Raw genomic sequence first — 17,036 nt, 5'->3', positions numbered from 1 at the left:
GAAGCCCTTCATTCGCCCTTTCCAATGAAGGGCTCTGGCCTGAAACGTGAATTTCCTTGTCCCACAGACCCCTTTGCTTACCTTCAACACTCTTCTTCCCCCCCCCCCACCCACCACCACCATCACCACCATCACCACCATCACCACCATCACCACCATCACCATCACCATCACCATCACCATCACCATCACCACCACCACCACCACCACCACCACCACCACCACCCCTCCTTCTGGCCTTCTGCCTGCACCCGACCTGTTCATTGAGTACAGTCGACGTTACATTGGTCCCCTCAATTTCTCTGCTCCCCCCTGACTCATTCCAGCCTATCTCCCCTTGAACTGACTGCACCCCATGCACTCATATCCACTCCTGATTTATAATTAAGCCAAATGACAAGAGTGGTATTATTGTTGTCTGATGGACTGACATTGCAGAGGCTGAGTGCCACGTCCCCCAGACCATGACCCCACTGTGGATCATCAGGCCATTGTGTCAGCTACTGTCGCTAACATTTCATTTGGTGATTCCCACCTCCCCCACACCGCCTCCAAGCTGATTGTCCTCCAACCCCACACAGTTCGCTTTTACCTCCTTCCAAAAATCCACAAACAGGACTGTCCAGTGGACCCATTTTTTTCTGTCTGCTCCTGCCCCACAGAACTCATTTCTTCCTATCTTGAATTGGTCTCTTCTCCCCGGTCCAGTCCCTGCCCACTTATGTCTGCAAATCCTCTGATGCTTTGCGCCAGATAAATTGAGTTGAGGTCAGCAATATTCAATTGAATGGTGGCTCAGCTTCAGAAATGAGTGTTTTATTTTATACCTACTTTGGACATACTTCTGACATGAAAGGATAAACATTTGATGGAGATGATTCAGTTGCATCCACAAAAGTGGGAGGGCAGTTTTGTTGAATAGGGAGAAACAGAATAAGGAGCTTAATTGGAGGAAGGACCGTGGTTATCAATGTCAAAGGTTGCAGGGCATTACAATCTTAATAGAGTTAAATATCATACTAGCTTTCGGAGCGACGCTCCTTCATCAGGTTGTAGTGGAAGGCTCAATCCTAACACACAGAATTTATAGCAAAATTTTAGTGTGATGTCACTGAAATTATATATCTCGTGTGCTTCCAATTAAACCTGTTGGACTATAACCTGGTGTTGTGATTTTTAACTTTGTACACTCCAGTCCAACACCGGCATCTCCAAATCAATCTTGTAAAGGATTAATTATAGAAGTTAAGTAAGTACAGTTTCTGGTAATACAGAAACCTGATTAAAGAAACTTGAATTTGGATTTGTGTGAAAGATGGGCTCTGATTTTGGGAGTGAAATCTTTTGCTAACGTTTATAAAAGAGGACTCAAAACTTTGCTATTCTAATTATCTATCAAAAAATTAGTTTTATCAGTTCAGTGTTGGAACTCAACGCGAAGGAAGACTGCTATGCTACGGACATTATCCGGAAATCCTTATAGTCGATGCCGTTAGCCTGGAAGTGCTTTATTCTTTGGTGTCCAAGATTTCTCCTGATTGGATTAGTTCAATGAGCATTATACGTTCACTGAGAACAAAAGGTGAGGAATACATTTTGTTAACATGTTTTTAGTATTTTTTTCATATGACTACAAACTGAGATGAAGTTATGATTGTATGTTTTTTCTACTTATTTTAGAGATGCTTTCCAGTGATTTCAGGAGTAATAGTCATTTGTTATTTTAATTTTGTGGCAAATATATTAGAGTTCCTGGTGGCCGCCTTCATAAAGCTGTTGGCCATTTAAATAGCTTTCGTGGCAAAATGATTGCCGATGTTATAGAATGAAATTGCAAAGACTATAACCGGGTTTAACATTTAGGGTTTTACTGGTGTTTTCTGAGTATGTTTTTGAAGTTAGAATATTTCTTGCTTAGAAAATGCTGCATTTTAAAATTTATCATCAGATAAAGGATAAAACAATTTGAAATCTTAACTACTAAGGTGAGAAAAGGTTAGCTCTAAAGTTATTTCGTTACACATGTTTTGGTAACTTTAAAATAATTGAGGAGGGAAAGCACAATGAAAGAAAAAAGTTTCCATGTTGCAGTAATATCTTGGGCCATCCTTCTCTTTCCTATAGTGATTGGTTTCTGATGGCATTACCATTCTTCTTAACTCAAACAGGTCTTTACTAATTTCTCTGAGCTGCCATTCTTCCAATTTTCAAGCTATTCAACATTGATAGTCTCGCCTTTCCTCCTCTTCTTTTTCATAAAATTGTCCCTCCATGATGTCTCTTACAAGTCTGTGTTTCTTTTTCAAGTGTGCCATTTCCTAATTATGTTCAACAAATTTATTCATTCATTCACCATGCACAATGTTGTATCATTTTAGTTTTTCAATTTAGCAATTCCTTTTAATTTTTCTTCAAATCCATATTTGAAAACTATTTTATAAGTTAGGTCTCTCAGTTTCTTGTAAGATCATAACTACCCAAATCAACATTACCAAATCAAAGTGTTTATAGGTAGGTCTTTGGGCTTTCTAGTTTGCAACTTATCGTCTTACCAAAGGTGGCCTTGGAGCTTTTGAGGCAGAGAACTTGGGCCTCAGTTCAAGTCCCACCTACTACGGAGATATATCTGTAAAGCTTGTCCACAGTCCATGAAGATAGCTGGACAGGTTAATAGCATAATCAAAAAGTGTGGTGCTGGAAAAGGACAGCCGGCTGGAAGTGTAATAAAATTCAACATTGTGTGCCCAGTGCAAGAAAGTCGATCGAATGTCAGTAAGAATGTATTTTTGGCAGTACAGACTCGGTGGGCTGAAGGGCCGTTTGTGTACTGTATGATTCTATGATTTTGGGAACTTGATTTTAAGAAAATAATCTGCCAAAGATGATCTTTCCCATTGCTGTCCTTGCTCTTATTTTATTACTGCACTTTTCATCTACAGATTTTATTCTTCCTAAGTATTTGAATTCTTGCCCCTATGCTGGTTCTTTTCCTTATACCATTACATGAATATTTCTTGTTGAGTTTGGTTTTGCCAAAGTCATGTATATTTCAATGTATGGAGACTATTTAACTTTTTTTTATTGTGGACTGAAATGAGAAAAGAACAGTTTTAAAAACCAAGGATAGCTGGGGAATTGCTACTGGTTTGAAATTGTTGTAGTTATTCTCTGTACACAATGTAACTAACTTGACACCCATTGTAAACATCAAGAATTGAGCTGTTTATGAACCAGTAATTGAAATACAGTTTATAGATGATCTAGAGCTGGATAGAGTTTTGGTTGGCAAAAGAAGTTGGTTGGGCTATGGTCAAGTTTTGGTGACAATGGCCTTCTAGCAGCCAACAATTTTATGTTTGGTTCTCAGGAAACTAAACAGTTTGTGGCTGTGAGCAAAAGAAAACTTCAGGCCACGCCAGCTTAGGAACTCTCTCTCTGTTCTTTGCAGTAAACTTGAAGAAAACTAATTTATCGTTCCTTCAGCAGTTGCTCTAAGTGTGACTCTGAATTGATGTCAGAGATCATTTATAGGTGAGTCAGTCACCCTGTGCCTTTTGCAAACTAATAGAACCATCTGGAGGACAACTGAGAAGTAGCATTCTGGCCAACAGAAAAATCAAAATCCTCTTAATAACCTTTGAACATGCACGTCTAAACTGCTTTCACAGTTTTGTCTTCTTGTCCATAAACCCTTTTTTAGACTTATGTGTGTTGTTGTGAGTGTGTATATTTAAAAGGGGATAAAAGTTTTAACTAGTAAAGTTATATGTTGAGTGTTAATTGTTTACATGCAAACTAGGAACAGGAATAAGCGATTCTACCCCTCAGGCCCGCTCTGCTATCCAATATGGGCAGCACGGTGGCTCAGTGGTTAGCACTGCAGCCTCATAGCGCCAGGGACCCGAATTCGATTCCCACCTCGGGCGACTGTCTGTGTGGAGTTTGCACATTCTCCCCATGTCTGCGTGGGTTTCCTCCAGGTGCTCCGGTTTCCTCCTAAAATCCAAAGGTGTGTAGGTCAGGTGAATTGGCCATGCGAAATTGTGCATAGTGTTAGGTGCTTCAATAAATGCAGGGGAATGGGTCTGGGTGGGTTATCTTTGGAGGGTCGGTGTGGACTTATTCAGCCAAAGCGCCTGTTTCCATACTGTAGGGAATCTTATATAATCTAATCTGATCATGGTTGATTTAATCTTGGCCTCCATTCTATTTTCCTGGGAGCTCCCCATAGCTTTTCAACCTGTTGCTAATGAAAAATCTGTCTACTTCCTCAAATTTATTCAGTGTCCTGGTATCCTCTGCATTCTGAGGTAGCGAGTTCCACAGATGCGTGGTTCTTCGAGAGCAGTAATTGCTCCTCATTTCTATTTTAATTCTGCCAATCCTTTACCCAAACCTGCTACCCCTCATTCAATATTGTGCTGTAAGGGAAACCATGCGCTCTACAATTACCTCATCTGTTCCCTTTAGCATCTAATATGCCTCCGTTGGATTTCTCATTCTTCTAAACTGCAGGTTACGAGGTCTAAAATATTCAATCTTGCCTCATAAGATGAGGCTTTCATCTCTGGAATTAATCGAGTGAACCTTCTCTGAACTGACTAGAGTGCAATTGCACCCTTCCTCAAGTAAGGGGACAAAAACTGTCCACAGTACTCAAGATATGGTCTCACCAGTGCCTTGTTCAATAATAACAGCACTTTCCATCTTCTTTCTTCCTTTCCTCAACAATAAATAAATGACAAAATTTCATTTGTCTTCCTTAATTAGCTTGAGGGCATGCGAGAGGGCACTCAGATTCTCCTTCACTGAAGCATTTCTAACTTTTTCTCCATTTAGAGAAGTTGCTTTTTTATTCTTCTAATCAAAGTGGATAAACTTGCACATCCAGTCTTTTTGGTATGGATCTCAACACAACCTTCAATGAATGGGCTGTCAAGTGACTTGTGTGAAAGTCAGAACATCGACATACCTTTGACTTCTTCCTTTGCTTGTTTATTGTTGGTTGTCTGAAGCTCTCTAAACATCTTCCTCATTTAAAAAAAACTTTGACTAGCTTAATAATCATTGGTGTTAAATCCATCCGATATTTTTAATCTCATTTGTAGGTCTTTGACCTATTTTAGCTGCTTTTACAGTGTTTATCTCATTACTACTCGAATCTCACTCTTTAGTATTTCTGGCCAAGTGAATCCATGGCAACATTTCTTTCTGCTTCTACTTCAATCATTTAGGTGTTTCATTTTTTGTGAATAGTTCTTCAACAAGCTTTTACTATCTTTTTCTTATTTCATCAGGGTTTATTAATAAAATACCTTATTTATCATCATTTGCTGTTGATTTGCATCCTTTATGCTGAGTCCCACTAACCTCCTTTGCCTTTACATACAAAAGATCTATTCTTCCTGGTTAATCCAATCCTTCAAGTCCTTTTGCAAATGTCTTCCTGTGTCTTTTCCGTCTATTATACAGTTGGTTCTGCTATAATGCAGTAGTTCCGTTCTTGTGCAACCCTGTGCTATACGAAAATCATGTAATAGCAGCATCCTTCAACTAATGGGGCCAGAATTGCATTATGACCAATACACACTTCAAAAGTTTGTGATTTAGAAGCAGTGTCCCCAATTGTGTTATGGTGACGCACATTAACAAAATGTTCATTAAAGCAGAACGATGTGTGCAAGTAACTTTGTTTCAACTTGTTGCCTTTCATATTGATATTTTGCCATTTACCCCAATCTCCCATCTTTTCAGACATTGGAGTCAGTCATAATACATACTTTATTGATCCACTTTCCTTTTAAAATCCCTCTGATGTTTGTTCCTACTTCCATGACAGATTCATTAAGCTGTTTCTATTGCTTGTTTGTATTGGTAGTAATCTTGTATTTTCTAGTCCGTGCTTTTTTACTTCATTGTCATTTACTTTTTTCAGTGTCTTTATTGTTGCCAAAGTTATTCAGGACTGTTCCTGGTTTCTGAAAATAGATCTTTAGGGCACTCAATTTTTTTTTGTTTTGAATTGGATTAACCTCTCTAAATCGAAGAGAATTATTTTCTAGAATTGGCAAGAAATACATTCTTTTTTTGTGGAACCAGTCTTATTGGCAACTGATATTCCATTCCCTGTTTATACTGTGCAATGGAATTAGAGTGCAGGCAGTGATAACAAAGTAATTGCGTGTATTTAAAATTTGAGGTGTTATGATTTTGAGATTTTGTGTTCCTGAATGATAACATTTTTCATTGTCTTTGTACAATAGATCAGCAGCACCAAACTATGTAAAGCTGCGAGCTCACTCATTGAATGATTGTCCACTTTCTAATGACAATGTGTTCCTGGATGTGACAGGATGATATATATGGCAGCTTGAGTATCTTCTGTATTTTTACTACATAACTGGCTTTAGAGACAGCTTTACAATTGTTGTAGGGTATTATGCAAATTATTACCATATGCATGATATTTCATTGAACTGTTCATGCCTGAATGACAATTTTGTTTTTTTGAAATTCTCAGAGGACACGGTGGTAGCAGTTTCAATGACTGGAATTTTGAAGGTGTGGATTATTACTGCCGAAATCAATCGAATGCAGGTATGATTTTAAGCATTTGGATAGAGTAGTTTTGTAAGTCAGCAAGTTCTGTAATCATTAGTTTCATTTTTTTGGAAGAGATTTTCCATGCATCATGAGGAACTGTAATGGTAATACAGCCCTAACATTGTGATTCCTACTGGTTTCTGAATACCCAATGGACTGGAATAATGAATTTTTATGTCTTGATGCCATCCTTAATATCAGTAAATATTATTCAATTTTCAAGATACACTTTATTTGAGACGTCTTTGTTTTGCTAATTACTTTTATTTCACTTTCTTCATCATGTTTTCTGGTTACCTGCAAGGTTACTTGTGATTCGTGATATCATGAACTATGCATTGCTTGGTCATATGTTGTATATATGCAAGTTCTATTTGTTCATGGAAGCCTATTTCCTTGGCTTGCATCATGCTCTCAACCTAAAATCATCACTTGTCTTTTTAACAGAGATACCTGTGGACCAGCATGGACTCTGGCAAATTGCCAGAATGTTGCAGGCCCTTCCTTTGGTGTTTGCACACATGCACACAGGCAGTGAGTTCAAGATTACCATCACCCTCTGGGTGAAGAGGTTTCTCCTCCCATCTCTAAACCTCTGCCCCTTGTCTTAAATTTATGTTTTCTGGTGATTGATCTCTCCATCAAAGGGAAAAATTTCTTCCTGTCTAGTATAACTTATCTAATTGTCTGGGATCTCCTTAAAATTCCTTGCAATGCAATCAAATGAGGCAAGGTCAGCTGTAGAAAGCTATTACAGGCGCAAGGTTGAATTTCTTAGTTAGGTAAGGTTCAGATTTAATTCTGAAATTGCTGGGACATTTTGGGTCCAGTTCTGAAGAAGGATCACTGGACCTAAAATGTTAACTTTGCTTTGTCTCCACAGTGGGCGGCACGGTGGCACAGTGGTTAGCACTACTGCCTCACAGTGCCAGAGACCCGGGTTCAATTCCCACCTCCGGTGACTGACTGTGTGGAGTTTGCACGTTCTCCCCGTGTCTGCGTGGTTTCCTCCGGGTGCTCCGGTTTCCTGCCACAGTCCAAAGATGTGCAGGTCAGGTGAATTGGCCATGCTAAATTGCCCGTAGTGTTAGGTAAGGGGTAAATGTAGGGGTATGGTGTGGGTTGCGCTTCGGTGGGGCGGTGTGGACTTGTTGGGCCGAAGGGCCTGTTTCCACACTGTAAGTAATCTAATCTAAAAAAAGATGCTGCCAGATTAGCTGAGATTTTCCAGCATTTTGTTTTTGTTTGATTTCCAGCATCCCTGGCACTTTGCTTAAGGTTCAGGTTTCCTGAGAATTTTGCTGTTGTTTCTGATATTCCTGATGAAGGGCTTACTCCCGAAATGTCGATTCTTCTGCTCCTCAGCTGCTGCCTGACCTGCTGTGCTTTTCTAGCACCACACTCGCAATGACTGGTGTTGTTGCTCTTTTAAGAGTGTCATCCTCAGAGATCACATATCAGAATTAGACACTGATCAAATTGTGAGATTACTTTACATGCTCATCATTTCAGCTGAGTTACTAAAGAAGAAAAATATTGTGCTTGTAATAATGGGTGGTTGAGTGCCACACTTGATTTTGTTAGCTTATATTATTGATTATTATGCCTCTGTTTACTTTGATAAATTTTGATTTATTTATAATTGATTACAATACTCTAAATCCAAGTGAGAGCAACGTGAAGAGCACCAACATGTTTCATAAACTTTTTCTACCTCATAGGATACTGAACCAGTATTTGAAGAGGAATCTAAACCTATTTACTGCCTGAACTGCCAAAGCATTTCATTTTGCACATATACACAGCAATCTCTGCTGGTAGTATGCTCCAAATATTGGCGGGTAAGACTTTATGTACTGATGTATGAGATAATTGAAGGAGGAGAAGTTTGAGATCAAATTTTTAAATGTAAAACTAATATAAAAATTTAACAATTCATTCAGTTATTATGGCTTTTACACTTAATTGTCTTAGCATTATATTTCTTTGCCCTTTTTTTTTCAGGTGTTTGATGCTGGAGATTTTTCTCTGCTCTGCTCAGTATCTAGTGCTAATGACCAGTATTGGACTGGGGGTGAATTTGTAAATGCTGAAAAAGTTGTCATTTGGACAGAAGATGGGAGTAGCTTTACTTACCAGCTACCACCAAGGTAGGCTTGAACTTCCAAAATGTTTTTTATTGCTGCTTTGCATCACACTCTTCACACTTCAGGAGCAATGTTTGTGAATACAATTCCAGATTGATGTTGTATACCACTTGTTAGGTTGACAGAAAATACTGCATTAACATTCCAATTAATGAAATGTGTAAATTGATTTGATAAAGCATAGACAAAGTGTGTTTCATCACTTTAATTTCAGTTCAATTTTCAAATAAAATGAAAGCTCTGATTGCCTGTTGTGCTTTAATCATAGTATGTTAAATTTTGAAATTTTCTTAAATAAAAAAAACAAGATGGTGCAAGTAGGCAAGTCAACCGCACTAGTGCGAAGAGAAATAGTTGTAATGTTTCAGGTCTATGGCCTTTGATGTTTTTATTTCCGGTTTGTAGCATCTAGAAAATTTTGCTTTTGTTTTTAGATTTTCATGCATGTTTATGTATCTGAGAGGAAAGATGGCCATAAACTTTCACATTCAGGAATCTATGATGAAATAGTAAATTTCATGTTTTATGAGATCACTTTGAAAATCAAATCCCAGTGTTGCTAAACATGGACCTCCACTTAGGCATGTGTCATGTGCCATCTTTGCTGATATAGTAAAACTGCCAGAATCAAAGCGCAGACGTCATGCTAAAACTTCAGTTCACTTGCCAGTTTTGTAATATCTGGGTTTCTCCTACCATGATCTCCTGCTAGATCAAAGGCTTCATTGCTTATAAATTTGAGCAGCGCTTGTGATAATATTGTGGAATTCTAGGATTAAAGTCCATTATCAATAAGTTTTCAGTTGTCTTCATTTACAAATTAAACACAAGACTGCTCCCACGCCATCATGCCTGGCCATGCAGCTGCACTGTGCTTCCCCATCCCAGGTTCTGCTGCATGTCAAATACCTACTTAAACTTTGTGTCTCCTGCATACCATTTTGTTGTGTATTCTCAGCATTAAAATTGGTAAAGGATTGCAATTAAAAATATATTGAAACACAATAACTGTTTCTGCAGAGTTCTAAAAAATCAGTATAATTCTAGAAGACCTTTGAAAAAGTGAGAGTTGATTTAGTGACTACAAATCAACCACTCTCACGTTTGGTTCACTAACAACAGAAAGCTTATTTAATGAATTTAATCTAGTCAGGTCTTTTCCATTTTGTTTGAAGTGTCAAATTAAGGTTTTTTTTTAGCAGATGAACACTACTGCAGAGATCAACAGTATGTTAGAATGCAGGCCTAATAGAGCTCTCCACTATTTGTTTTTTGAAGTAGTTACTTGACATAATTAGCAGCATTTATTTAAACTAGTTATATAATTCTTATTGTAGTTCTTAGTATTGTCCTTACATAAAACTAAATCTGTATTTATGCACATAGGCATATTGCATTTGTTTGTGTTAAGGCACTTTCTTACATTTGTTGTACGGCCACTTTTGAAATACAGCATTCATTTCTGGGCTCCCTGCTATAGGAAAGATGTTGTTAAACTTTAAAAGGGTGCAGAAAAGATATACAAGGATGTTGCTGGGGTTGGAGGATTTGAGTCGAATAGGCTGGGACTGTTTTCTCTGAAGTTTCAGAGGCTGAAGGATGACCTAAATGAGGTTTATAAAATCAAGAGGGGCATGGATAAAGTGAATAGCCTAAGGTAGGGGGAGCCCAAAACTAGAGGGCATAGGTTTACATTGAGAGAGGAAAGTTATAAAAGAAATCTAAGGGACAATGTTTTCATGCAGAGGGTGGTGTGTGTATGGAATGAACTGCTAGAGGAAGTGGTGGAGGCTGGTACAACAGGAACATTTTAAAAGGCATTTGGATGGGTACGTGAATAGAAAGGATTTAGCAGGAAATAGGCCAAATACTGGCAAATGGGACTAGATTAATTTAGGATATCTGGTAAGCATGAACGAGTATGACCAAAGAGTCTGATTCCGTGCTGTACATCTCTTTGGCTCTATACTGAAACTTCAGTAAGTGCCATCCTATTTTTCACTGTTGTGGTACATTTTATTGTACTAGTATCTTCCAATATGTGGTGATTTTTATGTGAATTTTTAAAAAAATTGTATTTTCCTAACAGCTGCTTACCAGCCAGTGAGTCCTTCCGCAGTAATGTTGGCAAAGCCATTGAGAACTCCATTCCTCCATTACTATTTAAGGTGCTGGACTGGAAAGATAAATCTGTAAGCCATACTTTGTTCACATATTGGATTTTAGTAAATAGCTTACTTTCGTTGATATGTAATATTTTGCTTTGCTTGTTTTTTGGATGTATTTATTAAGGTTGTCGTATTAGAAAGTGGAAATGTTAATTTCAGGTTATCTGAAGCATTGAGCTTCTGGTTATCCACTCTTCATAGGACCCATTGACATTAAACTATTACACTGCTGTCACATTTTCATTGCTCAGTTTAAAACCTTCAGCACAAGATATGCATCCTATATTGCACTGTAAGAGGATAAGCTTTTTTGAAATGGACTTGTATCCCTGCGTCATGGTTTAAGATTATATTGAAACGAGGCTTCCATTTTAGAAACTAGGCTCAATTTGATTCCAGTCTTGAGTTCAGCTGTCTTTTGAGCACCCTCGACTAAATTCTACTCTGATATACTCTGGGTTTTGCAATTGTAAAGCTTTTAGACTTTTGAAGTTTTGAAAAATAATTTGTAAGTGTCTTTCAATCACTAGTATGTCTGCAAAGTAAAACATTTGTTGAATGCTAAATCAAAAGTTTTGACTTCAGTTATGTTGATCAACCAAGCACTGGCTTGATTCCATAAAGTTGTTCTAGACAAAGCTACTCACTTGAACTGGCTAAGCTTTTGCAACATTTGCTTCCAGATCAATATTAAAATTGCCCCTTTCAATCATACTTCAGTTGTACTTGGAGTTGGCAGCATTCATTCAATTTTTTTTGAGTTTCAATAAGGATACATGTTAAAAATCTAGGACTGGTGAAAAATGATACAAGGCACAAATTCTTAAGCATGGGCTTGACTATATGGTCTTGATCATTGCTAGTGTGTACGCTTAACACCATCCAGTGCTGTGTATTCTTTAATATTCAGTGTCCGAGTTCATTGTCATGGCAGACCTTGTGATCAGGAATATTTGGTTTCTGATAAATAGTTTTCCAGACAAGGGCATGACTAAAGCTTCATAATGCAGAGTTTGTTGTGTCCATTGGTGACTCGCATATGACGTGTACACTTTATGTAAGGTGAGATGAATATTTATTCTGAATTGCAAAGACAGCTGGAGCAGACATTATGAACTGCCAAGCCTAACCTACTATTCACTGTGGTGATGGCTGTTGTAGAGCTTCAACTTCACTTTTTTGTCTGCTCCTTATCAATGTTTGCTGTTGAAGGGCTTATACCCGAAATGTGATTCTCCTGCTCCTCGGATGCTGCCTGACCTGCTGTGTCTTTCCATCACCACACACTCAAAATTCTAGCTTGGGCTGATAAATGCCATGTAACATTCGCACTGCACAAGTGACAGGTGATGAACTTTATCCAGCAGGAGAGTGTCTATCCATATCCTCTTGACATTGAAAAACATTGCTCCCACTGGAGAGTGTCCTATTACCGGCACTCTGAGCTTTACCATTGACTAGAAACAAGAACAACACTGTGATGTTCCCACTCCAAGTGGACTTCAGTTCAAGAAAGCAACTTACCACCACCACCTCAAGAACATTTCCAAGCATTCACAAACTTTGTGAGTGAATACTTCTGTCCTCTGTTCAGTCTGTGTGATTGACTGGTTGAGACTCTGCTCCTATTTTCCAGATTCTCCAGAAAGTGAAAACAACCTCTGTGTCTACCCTGTCAAGCCCTTCACCATCTTGTATGTTTAAATGAGATCACGACTCCTTGTCCTAAACTCGAGAGATTATAGGTAGTTTATTCAACTTCTCGTGATAAGTCAGCTCTCTCATCCAGTGATCGAGTGAGCTTGAGATCTAATATCATGAAGAATTAAAGAAAAGAATGATTTGCATTTATATTATGGTTTTTATGTTCTCAGGACACTCCTTAATGGTTTAAGACCATTTTTACCGTGCAGTCATTGTGTCCTAAGATAATGTTAGTTTGCAGTGAGCAAAATCCCTCACATGGCAATAATATGAATGAATGGTTAAAATTACCTTATTTTTCTATTTAAGAAAACAACTGTATTTGAGTAAAAAGCACTTTATCTAAAATTATCTTCCAATCTTGTATAAATTTCAATTTCCATAAAGGGTGTAATGAATTACATTCTTTCATAAGATTCAGTCAAGGGGACTTTGCCAAACTGCTAAATTGAGTTATGTTTTCTTGAGCAAAGCTCTTTATAAGGACCAAGGTCAAAACAATTAGAAAATGGCTGCTGAGGTGTGACACATCAATTCCGCATTGCTGTTCATAGGCACTGTGCACGGACTACCCCTTTCAGTATGATATCTGAAGTATTCACTGGCTGGCTAAGGTCTGGAGTAAAAATGTTACTTGTAAATAATCAACTGGTGAAATAGAATTTATACAGTGTTTAATTGGTAATACATTGTAATTATATCATAAGTGGACACAGTATATCATTTTCTTTGAGAATAACATTACTGCAGTCTATCACTTAACCAGTAGAGGATGCTGTAGTATAATAGGTACCATATAGCTTTTATTGTGAAGACTCAAATGGATGTTGGTATGATCCTCAATATTGGTTTTTGCATCTGCTGACTGGTGACTCAGGTCTGTAAATAATGCGCTATGAAACAGAGTAACTTATACAGAACTAAGTTAAACTGATAGCGTACATTAAAACTGCATTTTGTCTTTCTCTGAAACTTGGGACCAACAACATTTTCGGAGAGCCAATACATTCTGATTACCTTGACTGATAAAGGTACTTGTATGTTAGATAAAGCATGTAGTTTGTTGAACTGCATGAACTCCTCAGTCAGATGCAGAAGAAATGTACATTCATGGTTTTCATGTGTCCAATTCACAGATTGGAGGTTCAAACCCCTGATCAGTCCTTACATGCAGAAGCTACTTGACAGTCTCCTGCATTATTCTACTCCAGAGTATTTCAGAAATTACTCGTGACTTGAGAAAGAGTGATTCTTTTCCCCAACAAAATACTAATAAAAAAATTACATTGAAGACACAGTACACTTAGTGGTCATGTTGGAAATTTGAAAAGAAATTGGATGCACAAAGCAACCTCATCAGCATCTCGGTTAACATTGCATGTTGAGACTCCATACCAAACCTTTCTGAGAGTTATTATAGAGTCATAGAGATGACAGCAGGGAAACAGAACCTTCGGTCCAACCTGTCCATGCCAACCAGATATCCCAGCCCAATCTAGTCCCACCTGCCAGCACCCAGCCTATACTCCTCCAAACCCTTCCTATTCATATACCCATTCAGATGCTTTTTAAATGCTGCAATTGTACCAGCCTTCATCTCTGGTAACTCATTCCATACACGTACCACCCTCTGTGTGGAAAAGTTGCCCTTTAGGTCCCTTTAAAATTTTTCTCTTCTCACCCTAAACATATGCCCTCTTGTTCTGGACTCCCCGACCCCAGGGAAAAGATCTTGAATATTTACCCTATCCATGCTTCTCATGATTTTATAAACCTCTGTAAGGTCATCCCTCAGGGAAAACAACTCCAGCCTATTCAACCTCTCCCTGTAGCTCAAATCCTCCAACCCTTTCAACATCCTTGTTAATCTTTTTGGAACCCTTTTCAAGTTTCACAACATCCTTCCGATAGGAGAGAGAGCAGAATTGCATGCAATATTCCAACAATGACCTCACCAATGTCCTATACAGCCACAACATGACCTCCCAATTTCTATACTCAGTGCTCTGACCAATAAAGGAAAACATACCAAACACCTTCTTCACTATCCTATCTACCTGTGACTCTACATTCAAGGAACTATGAACCTGCTCTCCAAGGTCTCTTTGTTCAGCAACACTCTCTCGGATCTTACCATGAAATGTATAAATCCTGCTCTGATTTACTTTCCCAAAATGCAGCAGCTTGCATTTACCTAAATTAAACTCCATCTGCCACTTCTCAGCCCATTGGTCCATCTGATCAGGATCCCAATTTAATCTGAGGTAACCTTCTTTGATGTCCAATACACCTCCAATTTTGGTGTCATCTGCAAACTTATTAACTATACCTCTTACGCTCACGTCCAAATCATTTATACAAATGATGAAAAGTAGTGGACCCAGCACTGATCCTTGTGGCACTCCACTGATCACAGGCCTCCAGTCTGAAAAACAACCCTCCACCACGACCCTATGGGCGGCACGGTGGCACAGTGGTTAGCACTGCTGCCTCACAGCGCCAGAGTTCAATTCCCGCCTCAGGCGACTGACTGTATAGAGTTTGCACATTCTCCCCGTGTCTGCGTGGGTTTCTTCCTGGTGCTCCGGCTTCCTCCCACAGTCCAAAAGATGTGCAGGTCAGGTGAATTGGCTATGCTAAATTGTCCGTAGTGTTAGGTAAGGGGTAAATGTAGGGGTATAGGTGGTTTGCGCTTCGGCGGGTCAGTGTGAACTTGTTGGGCCGAAGGGCCTGTTTCCACACTGTTAAGTAATCTATCTTCTACCTTTGAGCCAGTTTTGTATCCAAATGGCTAGTTTTCTCTATATTCCATGAAATCTCACCTTGCTAACCAGTCTTCCGACACTTCACCTGTGACTATCGATGATACAAGTATCTCAGCAAGGGCCTAGCAATCACTTCCCTAGCTTGTCACAGAGTTCTAGGATGCACATGATCAGGTCATAGAGTCATAGAGATGTACAGCATGGAAACAGACCCTTTGGTTCAATTTGTTCATGCCGACCAGATATCCTAACCCAATCTAGTCCTACCTGCCAGCACCTAAGGACTTATCCATTTCTATGCATTTTAAGATATCCAGCACTTCCTTCTCTGTATATGGGCATTTTTTGAGATGTCACCATCTGTTTTCCCACATTTTATATCTTCCATGTTCTTCTGCACAGTAAACACTGATGCAAAATACTCTTTTAGTATCTCCCCACCACCCCCCCCACCCCACCCCACCCCCCACTCCCCCCCCCCCCATCTCCTGTGGTTCTACACACAGGCTGCCTTGCTGATCTTTGAGGCGCCTTATTCCCTCCCTAGTTGCTCTTTTGTCCTTAATATATTTATAACATCTCTTTGGATTTTCCTTAACTCCCTATTTGCCAAAGCTATCTCATGTCCCCTATTTTGGTCTCCTGATTTCCCTCCTAAGAATACACCTACTGCCTTTATACAGTTCTAAAGCATTAACATGTATTTTTTCCTTTCTAATGATGGTGATTGCGTGGTGTAGTTTGAGCATTTCTGTCCCTGTTTCCATAATTACTGTTACACAATTTTTTCAATCTTGTATACATGTTAATCTTGTGAAGATCTGTTTGTATCATGTACAGTACTACATTTATTACTTAGCTCAACTTGTGATAAGGTGTCGTAAACTCACAATGAAATGCAATATATTTTCTCATTTGATATTTTGCCTCAATTACTTCCAAATATTTCATTAACTTTTCTTGGCACTTGGTTGAAAAAGTAGGAACATAGAGACAAGGTGCAGTTATTCAGCTTGTCAAGCCTATTCTATCACCTTTTACGACCATTGCTGACCAAATAATTCCATACCCTTTTTACCCACATTATCCTCTAACCCCTTATGCAATTGGTGATCAGAAATCCATAAATGTCTACTTGAAATCAAGTCAAAAATTGAGTTTTCACAACCCTCTTGGTAGAGAATTCAAAAGATTCACCACTATTCACTATTCACTAAATACTTATAGGTTATTAAAAGTTCATTAAAAGCACTGCTGGAGATTATACATTGATTAAAAATCATTTTTGTGTGTTAATGAATATGTGAACATTGTGAAAGTAAAAAATGTCCTGTGTTTATATTAAAACATACAAATTCAGAGCAGGTATATATTATATTTTTGAGTCTGCACCACTATTCAATGAAGTGAGGCCTAAGATGACCTCAATTTGATTCCTGGATTAGTGGTGCTGGAAGAGCACAGCAGTTCAGGCAGCATCCAACGAGCAGCGAAATCAACGTTTCGGGCAAAAGCCCTTCATCACCTCAATTTGATTCCTGCCAACCCTTGGCCATCTTTGCCTCCCTTGTTAGTTAAGGATCTGTCTGCTTTCACCTTAAAAAAAACAAAATCAATGACTCTATCTTCAATGGTCTCTGCAGGCACAG

At 38.7% G+C, this 17,036-nt stretch overlaps 1 protein-coding gene across 5 annotated transcripts in view; it reads left to right on the top strand.

Annotated features, from left to right (window-relative positions):
• The window catches only part of wdr7 (WD repeat domain 7), a 657,873-nt gene that overhangs the window by 52,314 nt on the left and 588,523 nt on the right, over positions 1-17,036 (top strand). For all 5 annotated transcript variants that reach the window (XM_072573923.1, XM_072573951.1, XM_072573942.1 and 2 more), the window contains 5 exons: positions 1,408-1,582; positions 6,521-6,597; positions 8,325-8,444; positions 8,608-8,753; positions 10,840-10,942. In XM_072573923.1, the coding sequence (XP_072430024.1) occupies positions 1,408-1,582; positions 6,521-6,597; positions 8,325-8,444; positions 8,608-8,753; positions 10,840-10,942 (621 nt within the window). The remainder of the gene's footprint in view (positions 1-1,407; positions 1,583-6,520; positions 6,598-8,324; positions 8,445-8,607; positions 8,754-10,839; positions 10,943-17,036) is intronic.

The sequence above is a fragment of the Chiloscyllium punctatum genome, chromosome 1 (genome assembly GCF_047496795.1).
Source record: "Chiloscyllium punctatum isolate Juve2018m chromosome 1, sChiPun1.3, whole genome shotgun sequence".
NCBI classification, from domain to species: domain Eukaryota; kingdom Metazoa; phylum Chordata; class Chondrichthyes; order Orectolobiformes; family Hemiscylliidae; genus Chiloscyllium; species Chiloscyllium punctatum.
The sequence above is the reverse complement of the archived record's forward strand: the minus strand, read 5'-3'. Positions and strand labels throughout refer to the sequence as shown.